At 37.7% G+C, this 21,536-nt stretch overlaps 1 protein-coding gene across 1 annotated transcript in view; it reads left to right on the forward strand.

Moving 5' to 3' along the window:
- The first annotated feature begins 229 nt into the window (after positions 1-229).
- The window catches only part of ZNF804B (zinc finger protein 804B), a 1,426,814-nt gene continuing 1,405,507 nt past the window's right edge, over positions 230-21,536 (forward strand). The window contains exon 1 of the mRNA XM_044067501.1: positions 230-315. Within this exon, the coding sequence (XP_043923436.1) occupies positions 241-315 (75 nt within the window). The 5' untranslated portion in view covers positions 230-240. The remainder of the gene's footprint in view (positions 316-21,536) is intronic.

A 21,536-nucleotide genomic window follows, 5' to 3' on the forward strand; every position in this document is an offset into this window, starting at 1 on the left:
GAATGAACATGCATTAATTAGTATGAGACAGTTCAAAATAGTTATATACTAACATTAATTGTCTAAAAATTTCAGCATAGTGTTTTTCTGTTTACTGCTGCCAGATATGGGGGGGGGGGGTTGGTCTAAGTGATGCAACTAGTAACATTATATAATTTTAAACATATGTTACAGGTTTTGAATTTAGGATGTGTCTTATACTGTAATGTTTATATTTCCCCTTAGCGGGCACTCAAACCCATGGAAGAATCTTGTTGGAATGAAGAAGGACTGAAACCTGGAGGAAGGTGGAATAATGGAAGGCGTTATCAGAGGGTAAGGTATCTTAAAAATAGAAAACTGATGAGCCTGTCTAAGAATAATAATGGTTCTTCTCTTTAATAAAAAGAAGATGCTGTGTGTGCATTTAAGAAATTGTAGTCCATTTTTGACCACTTTAAGAAAAGTGCCTTACCATGGCATAAATCTAGATGCCAATGATTTCTAGTATTTTCTTTTTCATTTTTACTGGGGGGTGGGGCGCTGGTCATGTATAACAAGTAGAGACAGGTTTTCATCTTACTTTTTTACATATACGGTCTCCAACTTTCTTAAGACACACATTTTTAAACATGCACTGTTCACTGATGCATAACTTTAATAAGTCTTCACATTAGCCTTTGAACAGAAGCTCACATCAAGCTTTATGAAGCAGAACAGCTGGTAGGGTTGAGGGGAAGGGAGTGAATATAACTTGCCAAATTGCCCATCTTAGATGGAGGAAAGCGGTTTGATGCTCTACCTTAACTTTTGATTATAATCTCACTCTGGCAACTACAGCCCCCCCCCCCCCACACACACACACACACACACACACACCTTTAAATATGCACTCATACTTCCATACACAAGGCCCCACTCAAGCCTGAGTAATGATCACCATCATGTTGTTATATATGATCCTCGGCAAAATACTGAAGATTATTACTGACAGATAAAAAATGCATACATTTACACATTTAGCTCACAACAGAAATTATGACAACTGCACCTTATTCTGATGGATTGGAATGTGAGCCTTACTTCTCTTACCAATTTAAGTGACAGAGCAATGGGGTCTGAATCCCACTGATAATTCCAAATATGTTAGGTACAGGGATTACAGAGCACAATTTCACAATATTTTGGAACATGGTTAATTTTTATCAACACTTTTGCATAGAAAAAAATAAAATAATTCATATGGGCAGACTGATGAAAGAAAAAAAATGTAACTATATATATAGTTATTTCCAATTACTTATGATTGAATGCTAAAGCCTCAGAAATACAATAGAATCCTAGTCTATGATCCTCTTATTTTAAGATGCTCACTACTTATCCATCTTGGATTGCATTGTTTCATTGAAATTGTTGCTTTATACATATCTTGCATATTCTTCTGAAACTACAGCCTTGGTTACCTACTTGAATTTCAAGCCTACTGTATATAGTATTGTTTCCATTTATATATGATCAAAATGTACCTGTACTTGCTACTTAAACTGTTGACTAACTGTGATTGTATTGAGATGTATTTTGTCCTTTGAACTGTTGTCTTTTGTACTTGTATTTGAATGTATTTGTTTTTTGTTGAGCTTTTCTCCCCGGGCCACCACTGAAAAAGGACTTGTGTCCAGTCGGACTTTCCCAGTTAACAAATGCAAAACAAATAAAATAAATAAAATAAATTAAATAAATGATTCATTGTTTTATGTCAGGATTTCTCCAAATCTAAATAACAATCTAACACATAAAGTAGGAAAAGGACCAACAACAAATGTTTTCCAGATACCTTCACATTTAGAGATCTTAAATAGAATCAAAATCTCTTTGTAGACAGTTCCATTCTGGGGTGATGCGATTCAGTTTTTCAGTGAAACAACGAGCAGGGCAACAGTTAGCAGTTCCATTTTACAGTAAACAACTACATATTATTTAAGAAACAGTTACATATTTTATACACCTAATGAGATATGCAACTACATACATTTATAAATCCAGTAAAACGTATCTCATCTGACACATACAAAGAACTACATGGCTGCAAAAACTGCAAGGGCAACCTTTTTTATGAAATACTGTAAGCTATAAAGTTATTAATAAGAGTACTGCCTCCTTCGTAAGAAATAAACTCTAACTTAGAAGCACAACCTAAGTTCTAAAAAGTAAAAAATGGAATTAGAGAACAAAATCCTTTGCATATGTGGGGCCTAAGAGAAATAAAATGCTATATTTGCTCCTACAATGTAAAATAACTCTTAAAAATGAGGTGGCCTTCCATGTCCAAGACGTTGCTCTGATTTATAGGGTCTAGTCCATCTTAATCCAAAATGCTCTTGGTTACCGCTTGAGGAGGATTGCATACAGACCTTACATTTTGCCTTCTTGCTGGTGAACATACATGGGAACTTCATACAATTTCTTTGGAATAAGTCTGACCGGGATGTGTGGGTCAACCAGGAACCAAACAGTTTCCAATAAACATTATTCTTAGGTTTGGATCCAGGGCTAGTCCCATTGTCACTATCTTGTGATCTTTTTTGATTCTTTCCAGGAAAATTCGCAGATGGTCAAATCTTTGCATAAATATTAGCCTGACACCTCTACGTATAAGAAATGTAGAGGGTGAGTCTACTGGCATCACAAAGCTCTAGGTAGGACAGATCTAATTGTCAAAGGGTATTGCCAACCCTTTCAGAATTATAAAGTCATATTTCTAGAAAAAGTGGAAGCATATACTAAATATTGTAAGTGAAATAAATATGAAGAAATATTCCTGAGGTAACTGAGTAGGATTTACACCTACAGTGCAAAATGGCTGCAATTCAACTCCAGTCCTCAAACATGATCAGCACACCAATCGGTGAATGTATAAATAATTTAATATGAATACAAATACAAGAAAATCTCCACAAAGGCAAACTGGTTTCAGCAAAAGCCTTCCTCAGAACCACATCCCCAAGCACAACACCAAATAGTGAAGCAGTAATATGTATATACAGAATATATAAATGAAAAACACACCCCCTGCCATGCAATCAAATCTGATCATAATACATCATTTAAACCTGGAGGAAACAAAGCCTCTAACCTAACAATCCAGGTCCACTCATTTTTAGTTAGCAAATCATGCCAGCCAAGCCTAGTGTGTCCCCTGAAGCAAGTATGATCAATAGCTGTAAATCTAAAAGATGCTGTGGGATATTTTCTTTCTAACATCACCTAAATGTTCAGAGATATGTACAGTTTAAACTGTCTAGATGTTTGTCCAAGACAGAAAGAACAACTATATTGGACCAAATAAACCCATACAGAAGCGCAGTTATTAAAACAACGAATGTCAAATACATTAGAGATATTTGCAAATGAAAATAGTTTTATTTTCATAACATATTTGCAAGCTGTACAAGAAATAAAATAAAGTGGTTATCAATATTGCAGAAAAAGGGGCAGCTGTGGTAGTGTGGGACTGAGCCCTATATGTTACAAGAGGAAAAAAAAGCAAAAATAAGCTAACCACACTGCTAAAGGAGTCTCACAAGCAAAACAACCAAACTGAGAAAAATAATTGTGAGTCAACCAACACTGTCTAGGCAGGATAAACTTCTGTTGAACACCAAGAATGTATAAAAAAACAGTTTTATTGAAGAAGGTGAGCACTTTCGCGGGGTTACCGCTTCATCAGACCAAATACAAAAGTATGTTAAAACACAGAGATATTTAAAACATAGCACAACCAATCAACTAAAACTAATTAAAAAAGACCAATCAAACAAAGTGATGTAACCCATATCACTACCTACCTAGTAGGGCTGGTTTAAGGGAGACACCACTATTAAGTCCTGGGTATTCATATGCATGCAAAGAAACAATCCATTTTAGCTCACACATCTCAGCAGCATTATTAAAATCACCTCTTCTAATATGGAAATGCAAAGTTGTAAAACTCTTAATTTAAAAGAATTTCTTGGTCTTCAACATAAGCTTATCCTGCCTGGACCACGTTACAAGAGGCCCAGAATCATTTGATGGATACACAGTTCTACCAAAAGATGGTTCTGGATCCAACCTTACATTTCAAGAAGGATATTGATACCTTCTTATCCCTAGATAGAAGAAGGGATTATTGCCAAAAATACATTATATCATTTGACAGTGTCTGATCCTACCCTTCAATATTTTTATATGTTACCAAAAATTCACAAGAATTTCAGATGCCCTCCAGGTATGCCCATAATTTCGGATCATGGCTATTTGAGCCTCTTTTTGCTTTCCTCACTAAGTATTTAAAACCATTGTTAGATGGTGTTAGCTCCAGAATTAAGGATACTACTGAATTTCTCAATATAGTTAAGGAAATACAATTAGAAATATCATGGTATATGTGCACACTGGATATTAACTCATTATATACAAACATCCCCACTGGGCTGGTTTGTTAGCTGTTGAGTTTTGGTTGAACAAATTATGTTTTCATAGTCCTTGGTTTAACCCATTTTTGCTTTGTTTGACTGAACATGTTTTGACCAAAAATGTTTTTTTACTTTAATGGGAATTGTTACCTTCAGTTAAAAGGTGCATCAATGAGGGCATCCTTTGCCCCCATTTATGCTGACCTGTTATGGGATATATAGAAAAGCAAATAATCTATGGTACCAGTCATAATATCTATCTGGCTGAAATAGATATTTGGCATTGTTATTCTGACGATTGCTGGCTACTGTGGAAATCTGATGTTGTATATTTAAAAGAGTTTACACAGTATTTAAATGACAACAAATGGGATTTGCAATTCACTGTTTCTTATGATATTCTACAGATTTCTTTTTTGGATGTCAAGGTTACCAGAAATGTTGATGGCACTCTTACAACTTCAGTTATTTGGAAAGATTTTCATTATTACTCCTTATTGTATGTAAGTAGTTGTCGTCCATCACGCATTATCAAAAATATTCCTAGATGTCAATTTTTATGGATTAGGAGAATTTGCTTTTCTGCAGAAGAATAGAATAAACACAGTAAGGAACTTGCAGCTAGATTTCAGGCTAGCGGTTATAATAAGGCATCTATACATTGAGCTCACAATTTTGCTCACTCTATTGGTTGATCTGCTTTATTAGAATATAACACCAAGGAGAAACATGACACACATATTTGATTGGTTATGAGTTTTGGTAGTAAAACAAAACTATTTCCTGAATTTATCACTAAACACTGGGGAATACTTTTGGTTGATAATAAGCTGGCCAAACTTTTGCCAACATGTTGAGCTTTATATACAGAAATGGTAAAACTATTGGGAATTTTTTAAATCATTAAAAAAAAAACGGTTCATCTTGAAGCTAGCAAGCAATCTTGTATGGATGGAATAACATTACTGGGTTGTTTCCCTTGTGGGCATTGTACAACTTGCAAATATGTTATGAAAATAAAACAATTTCCGTCTGCAAATACCTGTAATGTATTTGACATTCATTGTTTTAATAATTGTGCTTCTGAATGGGTTATTTATTTGGTTCAGTGTAGTTGGTTTTCTTTCTATGTTGGACAATCATCTAGACAGTTTAAAGTACGTATTGCTGGACATTTAAGTGATGTTAGAAATAAAACATCTCACAGCATCGTTTAGATTTACAGCTATAGATCATACTTGCTTCAAGGGACCCAATAGGCCTGGCTGGCATGATTTGCTAACTAAAAAAGAGTGGATTTGGATTGTTAAGTTAGAGGCTTTGTTTACTCCAGGTTTAAATGATGTATTATGACTGGATTTGACTGGGGGAAGGGGGTGTGTTTTTTCTTTATATATTCTGTGCATGCATATTATTGTTTCAGTATTTGGAGTGTATATGTGGATGTGGTTGCCTTTGTGGAGATTTCCTTGTATTTGTATTCATTTCAGATTATTTACATTCACCGATCAGTGTGCTAGCTGTGTTTGAGGACTGTTGTTTTTGCTTTTCGGCCCTGCACTTGTGCTGTACTCATGCAGTGTTCTTTTGCAGCAGTTTTGCAATTCGAGTCTACCACAGTAGTCAATAGTATTAATATCATTTTAAGGTATAGAGACAAGGTTGCTTATTATACAGAACTGTACTGTTCTTTAGGAAAACAGTGACTGATCTAGTAAAGATATAAAAGTATACATTCTTGTTAGATACAGAATTTGATTTAAGTTGTTGTGTGTCACATTATCCAAGCACGGTCATCTAAGGTGGTATTTATTACAACTAGCAAGCATATTTACATTCTTTCCCATCCCTGAGGCACCGAGTGATAATGTTCTGAGTATGCCCCAAGACACATGAGTTTTGGCAGTGGTTCTGGCACTGGAAGTAGAAAAAGAGTAGGATGACAGGTTGAGGATGAACTTGTCTGATCCATCCTGAGATGAGGGAGAAAGTTTGCCCACAGTGCATTGCTGGCACCTACATTCTAAATTGGAGTGATAATTTATCCAGTTAGGGCATTCAAGCAAACCCCCTGAAATGCGGGATATGAGGTAACCTATCCAGTTAGGGCATGTAAACAAAACACTTAAAATGTGTAGTATGATGTAAAATATCCAGTTAGTGCATACAAACAAAGCCTGTGAAATGTGAGATATGAGTTAACCTATTTAGTTAGGGCATAAAAATATAGCCCCTGAAATCTGATATATGAGATAATCTAATCAGTTAGTGCATACAAACATCCCTGAAAAGTATGATATGAGACAACCTATCCAGTTAGGGCATAGATACAAAGCCCTGAAATGTGTGATAGAGGTAAACTATCCAATTAATTCATACAAACAAAGCCCCTGAAATGTGTGCTATGAGATAACCTATCCAGTTAGGGCATACAAACAAAGCACTTGAAATATGTGATATTAGGTAACTTATCCAGTAATGGTATGTAAATAGAGCCCTGAAATGTATGATATGAGATAACCTATCCAGTTAGGGCATACAAACTTGGTCCAGAATGTGTGATTTGAGGTAACCTGTCCAGTTAGGCATATGAACAAAGCTCTGAAATGTGTGATATGAGGTAACCTACCAGTTAGGGTCTACAACAAAGCCCTAAAAAGTATGAAAGGGGTAACCTACCTAGTTAGGGCATACAAAGAAAGCCCTGAAAAATGAGAAACAGGATAACATATCCAGATAGGGCATATAAGCAAAGCCCCTGAAATGTGTTATGATGTAACCTATCCAGTTTGAGCATATAAACAAAGCCCTGACATATGTGATATGAGGTAATCTATCCAGTAAGGCCATGCACACAAATCCCCTGAAATGTGTGATATGAGGTAACCTATCCAGTTAGGTCATACAAACAAAGCCCTGAAATGTGTGATATGAGGTAACCTATCCAGTTAGGGCATACAAACTTGGCCCGGAATGTGTGATTTGAGGTAACCTGTCCAGTTAGGGCATATGAACAAAGCTCTGAAATGTGCGATATGAGGTAACCTACCAGTTAGGGTCTACAAACAAATCCCTAAAAAGTATGAAAGGGGTAACCTACCTAGTTAAGGCATACAAAGAAAGCCCTGAAAAATGAGAAACAGGATAACCTATCCAGATAGGGCATATAAGCAAAGTCCCTGAAATGTGTTATGACGTAACTTATCCAGTTAGACCATACAAACAAAGCCCTGAAATATGTGATATGAGGTAATCTATCCAGTAAGGGCATGCACACAAATCCCCTGAAATGTGTGATATGAGGTAACTTATCCAGTTAGGTCATACAAACAAAGCCCTGAAATGAATGATATGAGGTAACCTATCCAGTTAGGGCATACAAACTTGGCCCGGAATGTGTGATTTGAGGTAACCTGTCCAGTTAGGGCATATGAACAAAGCTCTGAAATGTGTGATATGAGGTATCCAATCCAGGTGAGGCACATAAACAAAGCCCTGATATGCAGGACAGTGTATGTGAAGCTGCCAACTTCTGTCCTTCATCTGTCCTCCCCTTTCTGAACTGCCATTGGTGTAGTCCCAACACTGGGGTACACTGCTAGAGATATTAATGTAAATAGTGCAGTGGGAAGATACCTGGATGGTAGCAATGATCAGCTGGACAGCATCCAAATGGGCCAAGAAAAAATTAAAAAATAACTATCTTGATGCATGAATGAGACCTACAGGGTACAGTTTTCTTTCTTTTTTTGTTGTTCTTCTTCTTTTTTCCAAAGGGGTTCAGGTTTCATAGAGAAACTTTGTTAGCAAGAAACAAGAAGCAATGTAGTCATAGACATGTATTCATTTTAGGTCCGCAAATGATAAGTGAAATAATAAACCCAGTCATGTGGCACATACAAGCTGCTTTTCTACTACGCACATTTTTATTTTGCCACTGGTGTTCAAAAGAGAAATAATTATGAATATAAATCTAGTTTTAAAATTGAGACAGCAAATGAATATTCCAGGTAAAAATGCTTGCTCTCTCGTTATGCTTAAATGTCCACAGAGCTATAAAAAATGTTTGCATTTAAATGATAATAGCTGCTCATGTGGCAATTAGAAGGTTAGTAATTCTGTTCTTTTGTGGACTAAGTAAAAGTCATGAGCAAACAGTCTATGAAAAAATAATGTTGATCTTAATATATTCATTGTGTCTATTCACTCATTCTTTTTATGATTTCATGCTTAATACAGAACAGCCAAAGTATATTCTAGCAAAACAGGTTCTAAAAGGTATGTGGGTTATATGACTTACTGATCAGAGAACTATGAAAGCATTTTAAAAAGAGTGGGAATCAGATCAAGAGAGATGCTAATTTGAAAAAAAAAAAATGATTAGATGAATACTGAGTGGATATGAGAAGGAATAAGAAAAATAAATCAGTGTAGAACATAACCACAGATGATAGATGCAGGGCAAAAATGGGAAGAGAGGGAGAATATATTAAGGTACAGCACTGAGGACAGCAGCCAGGTCTAATGAGAGGCAAACGGTACAAAGAAATCATTCACTCAGTGCTGACTTACAAACTCAGGAGATGAGACAATGTAAAGAGTGTGAACACATGTTCACATAGGATTAGTAAATGGAGATATAAGGATGCGCATGACTGCATATGATTACTGGTACAGTCTGCTGAGCTGTGTCCGTGTTTGACCTGCCATCTATTCAGTAAAACACTAAATGTCTCAGCCACAGTTTGATACCTTTAGAATGTTGCACCACTTGTGTTATATACTGCAGGTTCTGTAACTGAATAGCAATACCTCACCTGTTAGGGGGCAAAATAATTAGTCTTTAGATCTTCTTATCTTTAAAGGTACATACTAAAACACTGACACTCAGCTGAGAATGTAAGAACAACCTCAGAAGAAGCAGAATGTATCTCATAAAATAAAAGAAACAGACAAAGACTTAATGCAGTGGTAATTCTGACAGGAACTGTAGACATGACACATCTTTTACTCTTCTGAGAACTTCAGAAAATAGCTTTGGCATGGGGCTAACTATTTTAAAGTCAATTGTGGGCTTTAGGAAGAAAAGAAATTAGGGGTGCTGCGGGTGCAATATGTTTCTGTAATATTACAAACATAAGCCACAGAGAACACAAAATATCAGTTTAGTCACTTAGTATCAAAATGATGGAAATGTACTATTGCAAATGATAAGCAGTGGAAATAACTAAGTAACTAATTAACTAAATATGCTAGCTACAGCATTACTAGCACTAAAATGCTACCAGGAACACATTGCCTTTGTGTTGCTGATTAACCAATGTAAAACTACTTTTTAAGATGTACTTTTGGACACAGACTCAAACAATGCATTTTTAATCAGTGAGAAGAACCACATCCAGGTCACGACTTCGCCAGCTCCTACGTTTCTATCACTTTAACAGTTATATCATCCAAGCCGCTACCAGATACCATGAAAGTTTCCACATCTCTTTTAGTGACATCACTATTATCTGCACTGTCAATTTGTTTGTGTCTTTCAGCTTTTCCCGGTTAGGGGTCGCCACAGCGGAACTCCGGTCCGCTAATGATTGGCAGCAGATTTTTACGTACTGAGTTGCTGGCTCTGACGCACAACCTTCAATGAAGGTACGCTCATTCACGCATGTCTCCACACAGAAGACGCTCTAGCTGAGAATCAGACAGTACAACGTCTTTCTGTGAGGCGACAAAGCTACTGCAGCCCCACCACTGCATTATCTGCACTGTCAATGTTTCAACAAATCACATCCATGTGCCATTTTGAATCTCACCAATCTCTCAACTTAGATGTCTCTGTTGCCATTTTTTATAGGGTTACTACCTGTCCCACTTTGCGAGGGACAGTCCCTCTTTGAACAGTTGTGTCCTGACAAAGAATATAAAAAATGGCAAATGTCCTGAGATTGTAGGACATAATTATGTCCCATATTTTATGTAATAGTTGCATAAAATAGTTATTTCTGTATCTAAAATGCCTAAATGTTGCAAGAAACAGAATAAGCAACTAAACTGCTACAAGAATAAACTTTTATTTAGGCAAAAAAGTTAAGTTCTATCCTTTGTAATGATCGTGGGTATGTGTCGGCCTGTAAAATCTGATGTGTGTCCTGAAAATGTCCCACTTTGGCCATTTGAAAAGGTGGCATTTTTAGGAAAGAGTTGAAGGATATTCTGACTGCTAAGTTTATAGCTACTGCTGTTCTGACCATAACGTTGCCTTATGTGAAAATAACATATCACTTGTAATAAATAAAATACATGTGCTAAACTTTTGAGTTACTGTTACAATTCTGAAATAGTCCCACAATTAAATCAAAAGATGCTTCAACAAAGTATTAGTTTAAGGGTGTGTACACTTATGCAACCAGCTTATTGTACATTTTTTTTTATTTTTTATATTTTTTCCCCTAACAGATTTGTTTGTTTTTCAATTGAATTGTACAGGTTATAGGTCACATTAAAGGTGGGAAACGTTTTGAAATGATTTATTGTGGTCTCAGTTTTTTATATCAAATAAACCTTGCATTTTAACAGGGGTATGTAAACTTTTTATATCCACTGTATCTATCTATATTAACTTTATTGTTGCATAACAGCATGAGTAAGGGAAAACTCTCTGAAGAATGTATAGACCTGTTCATAGGTTCCAGGTTTACACTTAGCAGCTTATGGCAAAACAAACCAATAAGTTTTGACATGTCACTTAATATTGATGGAAGATTGTATCCTCTATGTAACAGATTTTCCACACATATTCCAGATAACAAAATTGCAATCATCTATGTAGTTATCTAAAAGTAACAATGGCTGGGTGAAGGGGACTGGATGCCCCAGATGCAAGGTGTTAGGGGATGCAATTACAGGTGGTAATGGTGTAAGACCGCAGCTCCAGCATTCATCTCATCTTCAGCACTCAGTGTTAACATTTGAAAGCAGCTTGTCATATTTGTGACACCAAGATTGGTTTTCTGCTCCTCAAATTTGAGATGGTCTTTAACTCAAAGAAGATATTCTTTGCTTCTCACTTTCGAGTAGAGATGGCACCAGTTCAGAGAACTGGAGCCAAATGACGTAAATATGAACCTACGGTTCTAAGCTAGCCATACTGGCTTTAAAGGCTGCCTGGAAAGTACACTGATGCATAAAGGGAGCTCCTCCCAAAGGTGGGAGGCATGTTGGGTTGGGTATATGTCACTCTAGCTAGTATTGTTAAAGTGGCAGTGCATATTTACTTCTTTCAAACAGGTGCTTGTATTACCAATGGTACAATTCAACTTAAGGAGGTCAGGGGTTTTAATGTGTCATTAATAGCAGGGAATGCTAAGCAAAACTCACCCCTACGGAATCTATTTCAGGCTGAGTAGAGAGACAGGGATTATGTCATATCAAAACTGCTAAGGATGCTAAGACCTGAGATCTACTTTGTTAGGAAACAATGAAGTCTCTCAAGTTGATTTAGGTGTTGAGAACAGTACATGCCAAAATTGGTTTTATATCCAATGGTGGTTCTTATGAGGGAGAATTAAAGTGAAACTATTTAAGTTTCTGAACCTTCAGGAGATTCCCTGAAGAGCTCTTTGTACAAGACAGAAGGATTTTTAACCATGAGAGAGACATGCTGGTCAAAGGTGACATCATTGTCAACATAAGTTCCCAAGTCTGTAATAATGGGTCTCATATTAGTGGAATGCTGACTATATGATATGCTATAAGGATGGTAAGGTTATCAAAGAAAACTATACTCCGTTTTGTAGTGTTCATAGAATCATAGGAAGCTACTAGGCTATTGGCCCTGAGGCACTTACAAACCTAGCCAAGAGTTTAGCCCATGTTCCAACAATTCAGCAGCTGATGCCCCTGTCTAGCAGGGACACAGGTGGAATGTGTATTTCCTGTTCCCCATCCAGTTATCCAGGGTGTGCTTAAAAAGGGTTAATGAGGTACTCTGCTTGAGGTGGAGAGGGAGTCTATTCCACAAATCTGTCCCGTCAACAAGTCCTATTAATGTCACGGACCAGGTTGAGGTTGTACGTGCAAATTACTCGAGTGGAGCTTTTCTTGCACATATGCAGCAGTCCCATCAAGGCAGAGTCTGAGATTGTTTTGTATGCCAGGCAGAGGTGATGTCTGAGGAGTCTGTATGAGATGAGTAGATGGACAGGGCCTTTAGCCTATCTGTGTAGGGTAGATGTTTTGAGGCTCTGGATTCTCCTGGTGAGGAACCTCTGTGGTCTCACCAGCTTCTGCATGTGATTTGTGATGTACATGCCAAAAGGGGCATTGTACTCAATAATGGGTCTTATAAGGGAAGAATACAGGAATGTTATGACCACCTTGTGCCTGGATGAGATACCCTTACTAACGGTCTGAGCCATGTAGAAAACTTTCCATACAACGGAGGCAGTATGGTAGTCAAAATTCAGTTTTCTATCAACCTCACTGCCCAAGTCCCTCATGACTGATCACGTGATTCGGACCATGTCATTAATGTGATCATTTGTGGGGATGTCAATCTCCCTGAAGGGGATGTTGATGCATTTTTTGTCATTCAGTCTGAGGCCATGATTCTGGCACCAGTCATATGTTTGGGTGAGAGCCTTTTAGAGGATGTCCACATCACCAGGGGAATTGATGATGGTGCCCAGCTTGCAGTCACCTGCAAACTTGGTCAGCCATAGCCCACTGGTTTTGGCCTGCACCTCAGAAAAGTATATCCCAAACAACAGAGACCCCAAGACCAATCTCTGGCATACACCACTCTTTACAGTTCTACTGCTTGAGGTGGCTTCCCCTATTTTGACAAGATGGGTTCTGTCAGTGAGCCACTTTGCTACCCATCTGGTAACATATGGATTGATGCCTAGTTGAGAGAGTTTATCTATTATACCTGAGTGGGGAATAGTATCAAAGTCTATGGCCATGTCAAGGTAGGCGATGTGCACCATCTTCCCCTCATCCATAGCTTTGAGGACTGTCTCAAAGATAGTCGACCAATTTAACAGGCATGATCTCACTTTGATGAAAGCAAACTGTGTGAGATCAAGTGTTTGGAGGTTGCCAATATCCTTATTAATGAGGTTCATGATAATCTGCTCCATGGCCTTGCAGATTAGGCTAGTTAGGCTGATGGGTCTGTAATTTCCTGGATTGGTGGATGCTACACCTTTGTGCAAAGGGATGACAGCGACTGTCCTCCACTTGGCTGGGATAAAGCCAGTACTCAAGCTTTGGTGGAATAAGGTGCCTAATGGTGCTGCAATTTCCTGCCTGAGTTCATGTAGGATGCAGCCTGGTATGTTATCGGGTCCCATGGAGGTTGTATTTTTTGCCTTTGAGAGGGCAGTTATGACTTGCTCCCTAGAGATAAGGGGAGGGAGGCTGATGCTGGGGATGTCCTAATTTACTGATGGGAGGGACAGAGGAGTGAAGTTTTTACTGAATTTGTCTGCCAGAAGGTTGGCTATATCTACAGCATTTGTGTATGTGGTATCCTTGACCACCAGTTCTGAGTAGACCTGAGTGCTTCCTTTGAGATTGTGGACATATGTGAAGAAGGCCTTATGATTGTCTTTAGTAGATGTGGCCAGTTTGGACTTGAAATTTTGCATTGCAGGCTTTCACTAGTGCTCTTATTTGCTTGTTCAGGCTAAGGAGAGATTGCTTCCAATTAGGCACCTGCTCCTTCTTGATCCCGGACAGCAATATTTTCTTTTTATTATAGAGTTTATTTATTGCAGATGTCCAACAAACAGGTTTACTCTTCCTTGAGTAGGAGGATTTTGTCCTGTTGGGTATTCCTGATTCCATTCATCTATTTAAATTCTCGTATAGTACTTTGGTGTAGGTTTGAGCATATGTACCAGTTCTAGTGGAGGGGGAGGGGGATGTGATGCTGTTTATACCTTTCCTGAGGAGGTGGTAATCAGCTTTGGAGAAGTTTTTTTGTTTGATCCTAGCTGTGGGAGGGGTGATCAGGGGAGATGGTGACTTCAAAAGTGGCCACTTTGTGGTCGTATCATACCAGAGAGGATGATACTGTAGGGATGCTGCAGTCATTTCTCATGTTGGTTAATACCAATTCCATGATATTTTCACCTCATGTGGGGGTGTTGACCAGCTGGTTCAAGGCATTTGCACTGACAAAAATCAAGGAATCTCTGGGCATTTCTGTTTTGGCATGATTAGTTCTTTCAGTGTATGGTTGGATAGTTAAAGTCACCCGGATCAGGGTAAAGAGTTGCTTCCTGATAGATTCAAAGAGGTCCAGATAGGTGGAGTGAGCATCTTGAGTCACAGTTGGGGACCTCTAGCTAGCTATGATTTGAATAGGTGTCTTGTCAATAATTAATTGAACCTGTAGTGTCTCCTGTACGTCATATTGTTTGACAAGCCTGGAGGTGTGTATGTCTTTCATATATGTTGCAACTCTATGTCCTTTTTCTTTACTGCCCATGGCTTGGGGTCTGAATGTATGATAGGATGAGTAACCTGGTATGGTTGGGGTACTCTACGCAGCTTTGAACCAGGTTTCTGTGACTGCACAAATATCAGTATCTTCCGGGTTAAGAATGCTTGCAATGAGTGCAGTTTTATGTTTAGTCTCCTAGCTTTTAGCAGCATAACCTTTAATTTGCATTTTGATGACATTTTCATGTTGCTAGTTTTGACCTCATGGCATTGCCTAAAAAAGGATCTATAGGGGAGGTAAGAGCCTTTGGCAGGAGCCTAAAGCACAAGGGAGACAGATGCAGGCCATCTCTGGCAAAGCATTGTGATTTGTCAAGCATGTCTTGCCAGGCTGTCAGGTACTGGATCCCCTTGGAATGACACGAGAAACCAAGCTAATTCTTAAAGTCAATCATTTTCTGTTTGTATTGAGGCACCATTCTGGGTGATGGTAGAATGCTGCTTAAGGCTAGGAACATACCTGCCTGGGACGCATATTCAGCGAGCTCGATCATGTCTCTCTCTTCATATAGTCAAGGGAGGTACATCTCAAGTCATTCACACCAACATGAACTATGACAGATTCATAACAGTACATGTTGTTGAAAGACATGAGTACATGGGTGATATGCTGGATTCTGGCACCTAACAAACAACTAAACTTTACTTTCTCTTTATCCAACCTGGGAAGAGGCACATCTGTGTGTCTCACAATGGAGTCTCCTATGACCAATATGTTGGGTTGATGTTTAGGCCTTAGTGGCTGTGAGACACAGGTCTGTGGACTATGTGTTGTGTGTAGTGTGGTGGGCGGTGAGGTTCACGTGTGTTTTTGCCTCAGAGGTCTTTTGTTTGGGTATGTTTTTGTTGAGGACCTCTGCATATGTGGATATGTGTTGTGTAGGTGTCAGTGGTGTTTGAGGTGTGATGTTTGTGTTGATAGCCTTCTCAGTGCCAGATATACTGGCTTGTGAGGGAGAGAGGGAGAGAGCATTGACTCTGGGTTCTCACAAATTGAGTTCCTAGGTGGTGGAAGTAGTAGTAATAGTAGTAGAGGTTTGTCCGTGTACATGAGGCAGTTGTTACATTTTCTCAGGATGCCCATATCAACCAGACTGGCAAGAGAAAACATAGGAAATTGTCCATCCATATTTGTCAGAAACTGAGAGAGAGAGAGAGAGGCCAGAGAGAGCTAAGAGGGGAAAAGGTTGAAGGTCTACGAGTGGTACTACTATGAAAATACGAACTGTAGGATACACCACGAGAAGTCCAAATTTGTATAAACCTTCTTCTTTATTCTATAAAACATAAAACAAAGGATGAGCGCTTTCGCGTGCACCATGCACGCTTCATCAGATCTACTTACTGATAATTTAACTTCACTTTATATATCATTTGTAAAGCATTTAATCAATCCAATTAAACAATCATACAATAAACATTTTCTCTGATCGAGAATTAAAGTGACCTAGTGCATTCAAGTGATGTTAGCCTGTGCGCTTCTCATTAATGAAGGTGCTCATCATATCAACCGCTTTGAATATAAAAACAATTATTTAAAAATCGCACATGTTGTAAAGAATCTATCTGCTTGAATAATTTTAAAAACTTTTTAAAACTAAAAATCCTGAAGACATAATTCAAGATACTGATCAACACTGTCTATAACCAGTAACAGCACTTACAGGTATACAAAACCTGAAGTGCCATACTCATGTAAAACCGCTGTTAATGCAACATAACGAAGTGTTACAAATTGTTGCTTTAGTTATATATACATTTTAAACTAATGTCCTTGAAACAAAATATTAAAACAAAATATTTTAGTTCATTCGCTATGAGCGTTCAAAAGAGTGTATCTGTGAAGAACGTACACATTGTCATAATGAAAATATCTATATCTTACGAATCATAAAATTCATAAAAATCATAAAAATTGACATAACATAAAATGATATAACCAATATGTAACATTAATCAATGCTCTACATGTTGAAGTTGGTCTCATAAAGTTGAAAATCGACAACCAATATGAATCTCATGAAATGTATGTTATAAGCCTTTGCATGGCACTTGCTCTTTTGTTACAGCGTCAGAGCGTAAAACCTAACCGGAAGTACAGATCCTAAGAATAACTAACTGAGTGTATAAATGAAAAACCATATTTAAACAATTCAATCTAAAAATTCTATTATTGCAATGTATCTGCAAGCTTCATTAATATCATCATTGTGCAATAAATATAATCTATAAGCAAATAATAAAAAACTACATAAACATAGCATAACGTGATAAACTTAAATTACTAAATATTTCATCTATTATATCATTCATAAATTCAAATTACTGTATTATTTGGTCACTAAAAAAATCGGTCATCATTAGTGACGACTGTCAAACTATTGAAATTTGGAAAGTGTTGTAGAGTAAAAAACCAACTCATTAATGGTATAAATCACCTATATCAAAAACACTAACAAAACTAATACATTGAATTCTAAAAAATATGATAAAGATATTATGTGTATAATTATGAAATCTATGGAATATAATCGGCTATTGAACCCCTATTTATAAGCTATTATTTAATGACTTGTAATAAAATGAACTTACTGTTCTAAAATAGGTTTTAAAGAAATATAATTGTTGATGCCTGGTACCGTGTGTGCTCCAGATCTGAAAATCCAATCAAGTTCCAAGCGTGCTAGATAGTTAATATTATCTCCCATCTTTAAATTTTGTTTTACTACTTGTAAAACCTTGAATTTGAATTCATGTGTGGGATTTAAATTAATGTGCCTGGCAAGGGCATTCAATTCATTCTTCTTCCGAATGTCGTAAATATGATTATATATACGCTCCTTAAATTTCCTTTTTGTGAGCCCTATATAAAAGGCATCACATACTGTGCAGTTCGCCATATAGATCAAATTCATAGTATTGCAGTCTGCATGACATTTGGGTTTAAATTTAAAAAAGCCTTCTGGATGCTTCTACTACTATGTGGTACTACTATGTGATCACACAAGTGCTACTAAGGCAGAATTTGTAGCTGGAATACCTCACAAAGGGTTAAAAACAGTGCAGCTGCAGTTCTGGATGCAGCAAACCTGTATCCGGATTATGCTACTCAATTTAAGGGTTAAGAATGCAGTAAAACTCATAAAAAAGCACAGATTAACCACTTACAGACAAAAACAGAACTCACAGTATGAAAAAACAGTTAAACAGTAATGAAATGCAGTTAAACAGTAATGAATTGCATTTAAACAGTAATGAATTGCAGTAAATAGCAATGAAATACAATTAAACAGTAATGAAATTCAGGTAATCAGTAAATTGCTTTAAAACAGTGCAAATTGGATAAATTAGCTCACAATCACAACAGTAAAAAACATCTCAAATAAAGCAGCAATTCAGTAGAACACTGTCATCAATTTAATAAGGCTACCTACCGACAAGCAGTAACAAATGCGTCAAACTAAATGCAGTTGAACTCTTAAGCACATGCAGCAAAATGAAGTAGGAAGAGAAACAATATATATATTTGTTAAGTAGAAAGTGAGGAGACAGAAGATAAGTCATGGTTAAGAGGCTAAAGGGGGTGGACATTCAAAACTGATCTCAGACGATCTGAGAGATGATGAGTAACCTGTGATTAACACACCAAGCATTCATATGGTCTAGCCCTTTTCTGTAAAATTTAAGTAACAGAATGGTATTTGATAACCACACCTAGTCTGCAATCATCTACAAGCTTTGTTAGTTCAAGTAATGGGACATCAGCTTTCACATCAGAGAAGAAACTGCCAGAGATTAGAGGCCCAGAACAGACTGATAATATTTTTTGGTCAAAAACAAATACCTCAACTTAATGGTATGGGTTCTGTCAGACAGATGATTCACTATGGAGTGAGACATTTATGTAGTAATGGCAAATTAAAAGAGACTGTCAATAATTCTATTGTGTCCAAAGCTTTTTCTAGATCTAGGTAGGTAGAGTGGACTGTATGCTGTTTATCTGTAGCTTTGATAATCCTTTTCAAGAAATGATTTAGGATGAGCAGTCATGATCTGCCTCTTATAGCTGTACCAAGTAGGTTTAGTTGTATACCTGTAATTGTGCCGATATCAGATGGCTACTGATGCCACAATATATCTGTCTTACAGGGAGTAAAATTTAGGTGAGTAGACAGCAGCTGTGTGTAAAGGCTGACTAGGGAGATATCCTGTTTGGAACTGGGTTTTTTTAATTCTAATTTTTCTCCACAATTATGTGCCATATTCCCTTAAATGCCCATTTCTTCTGCTCTGCACTCCCCCCTGCTTCTCAAGTGAGGGAGAGTGCTCAACTAAATCCATTTGAGAACTTATAATGAGGGCCTCATTATGGGGAGAGACTAGTCATGTGGGCTATGACCTCTAAGAATTCAACTATTCCTTTATGAACTGGTTGAGCCAGGAGGCAGCATCATATACATGGCAGTGGGTGGGGATTTTTTGTGATATATAGAGAAAGGGAAATTCCTATCTGAATTAAGAAAAACTGATATCATAAGCACCACTGTCAATTATGCAGGGTTGATTAAGCATCACCACCAGCCCAGGGAACAAAAAAAAATGAATGAATGTCAGCCTGCCTTATGCTAACGAAACATGTCTGAGCCTCTGCCAGGGTTTGTCTTAGCTGCAATCAGAATGCAAAGCCATACACTTGGATGGTTAAGCGTCCTGCTCATCTACTGTAGCACAGAAACCACTAATTGAAGTCAGGTCATTTGTGATACAGTCAGGGTTCCATCCCTCTACACTAAGACTGGTAAATAGGAAATTATCAGCACTGGAAAATCATTGAAAGTAGTGACATTATTTAGGGCCATTAATGGAGATTTCCAGGGAGAGCTAAGATGGTCATGATCAGGTTAGTGTAACTGAGGGATACATTAGTGAGGACAAGATCTAAAAGAATGACCCTTCTACTGGGGCGGTGCGGGGACACAAGTCAGTCAACTATATTAACATTTATAATGGCTGGAAATCTTGGCAAATATTTGCTGTTGGTTGCTTAAGTTAACATGCAAGAAGAATAAAGAAAAATATGATGAATGGAAATTTGATGACAAAAAAATGACAAAATATAGCACAACAAACAACTCCTCAACCAAGTGTAGGACAGCATACATACATACAAATATTTCAAGCACAGACATTAATGCCCTACTAGCCTGCCAGTATAGCAAACAGCTGGTCCAATAATGTGTCCAAGCTGTTCTTAAAAATATCTAAACTAGTATTTGCTTTAATGTAATTTGGTAGTCTGTTCTATGCATCAGCTACTTTGTCAGAGAACCAATTAGTACATTTCTCATTCCTACAGAATCTTCTACAGTACATAGGTTGTCTGATGATTCTCTAGTACTTTTTGATAACTCCAAACATTCCTAGAGATAATTGTTTTTAAATACCCTAACGGGCCAGTTATTTTACATTAAGAAGTTGTGGTCTGCACTCTTGTGGGAGGAAAGGGTAGATTCTGCCCTTCTGAGCTGGGAGTTTCTGGTTAAACGCTTATTGTGCCTGATTATTTGAACTGTTTCTTGCTGAAATTGGTATGCCTTGTTTGCTGTAGCATAGACTAGATTCAGACCTGCTAAATCTAGCTTTGTTTGTATAACTTCAGCATTAATCCAGGCCATCTTTTTTTGGAGAAGGTTCCCCTGCACCCTAGTGGCAGGAGTGTGCAGTTAGAACTTGTCTGATTGAAGACTGCTGGAACAGGGCTCAGTTTTTAGCTTTTTATTGGTTAATTAGATCATTTGTTTAAATCAGTTTGCTCATTTGCTACCATTATATTAAAACAAAAAAAAATACAGTTTATGCATCGCCGCTTAGCTTGGGTTAAACTATTCCCGGCGCCATAAAGTCTGCTCTTTAAATTTTCCCTCAGAACTAGCCAGTTCTTTAGTTTTAGCACTCAGATCTATTTCTTTGGACTCAGCACTTGTTCAGAACTCATTGTAAGCATTAAATAAGCTACAAATTACAACAGCACTCAACTTTCCTCACTTGTCTAGAGGAAAACAGTTTTTAGTACTTAATAAATGAGCACCTATCCAGGCATGTCTAAGGGTCAGCTCCTGGTGTTTTCTCCTTTCTACCTCATGAATCTAGGCATCGTGGGGCAATACAGCAATTGCCTCATGTACACAGACAACCCTCTCCTCCTACCACCCAACACTACAACCTGTGAGAGATGCACTTATATAGCCAAACTGGAAACAAAGCTCTCTTCACCCAAGACTGGACTAGACAGTCAAGAGGAGAAGGTAAACACTTGCACCACACCACACTCATCACATAGTCCCTCAAATCCTACACCACCAAAGCACACACATAGAAACACAAAATACACACCTACATTCGCGGAGGCTCTCAATAAAAATCTGCTCAAGCAACATAGACCTCCAAAGCAGAAACGCAAGCAACCTCCACCCCTAACACAACCCAAATGACACATAGCCCACAAACGCAGTGTGGTACTCAACCACAGCCCATAAGGCATAACAAAAAAAAAAAAGTACCCAAAACTCAAGTCATAGGTGACTCAATAGTCAG

Source organism: Protopterus annectens, chromosome 3.part1 (genome assembly GCF_019279795.1).
Source record: "Protopterus annectens isolate FY-2018-M chromosome 3.part1, PAN1.0, whole genome shotgun sequence".
NCBI lineage: Eukaryota > Metazoa > Chordata > Ceratodontiformes > Protopteridae > Protopterus > Protopterus annectens.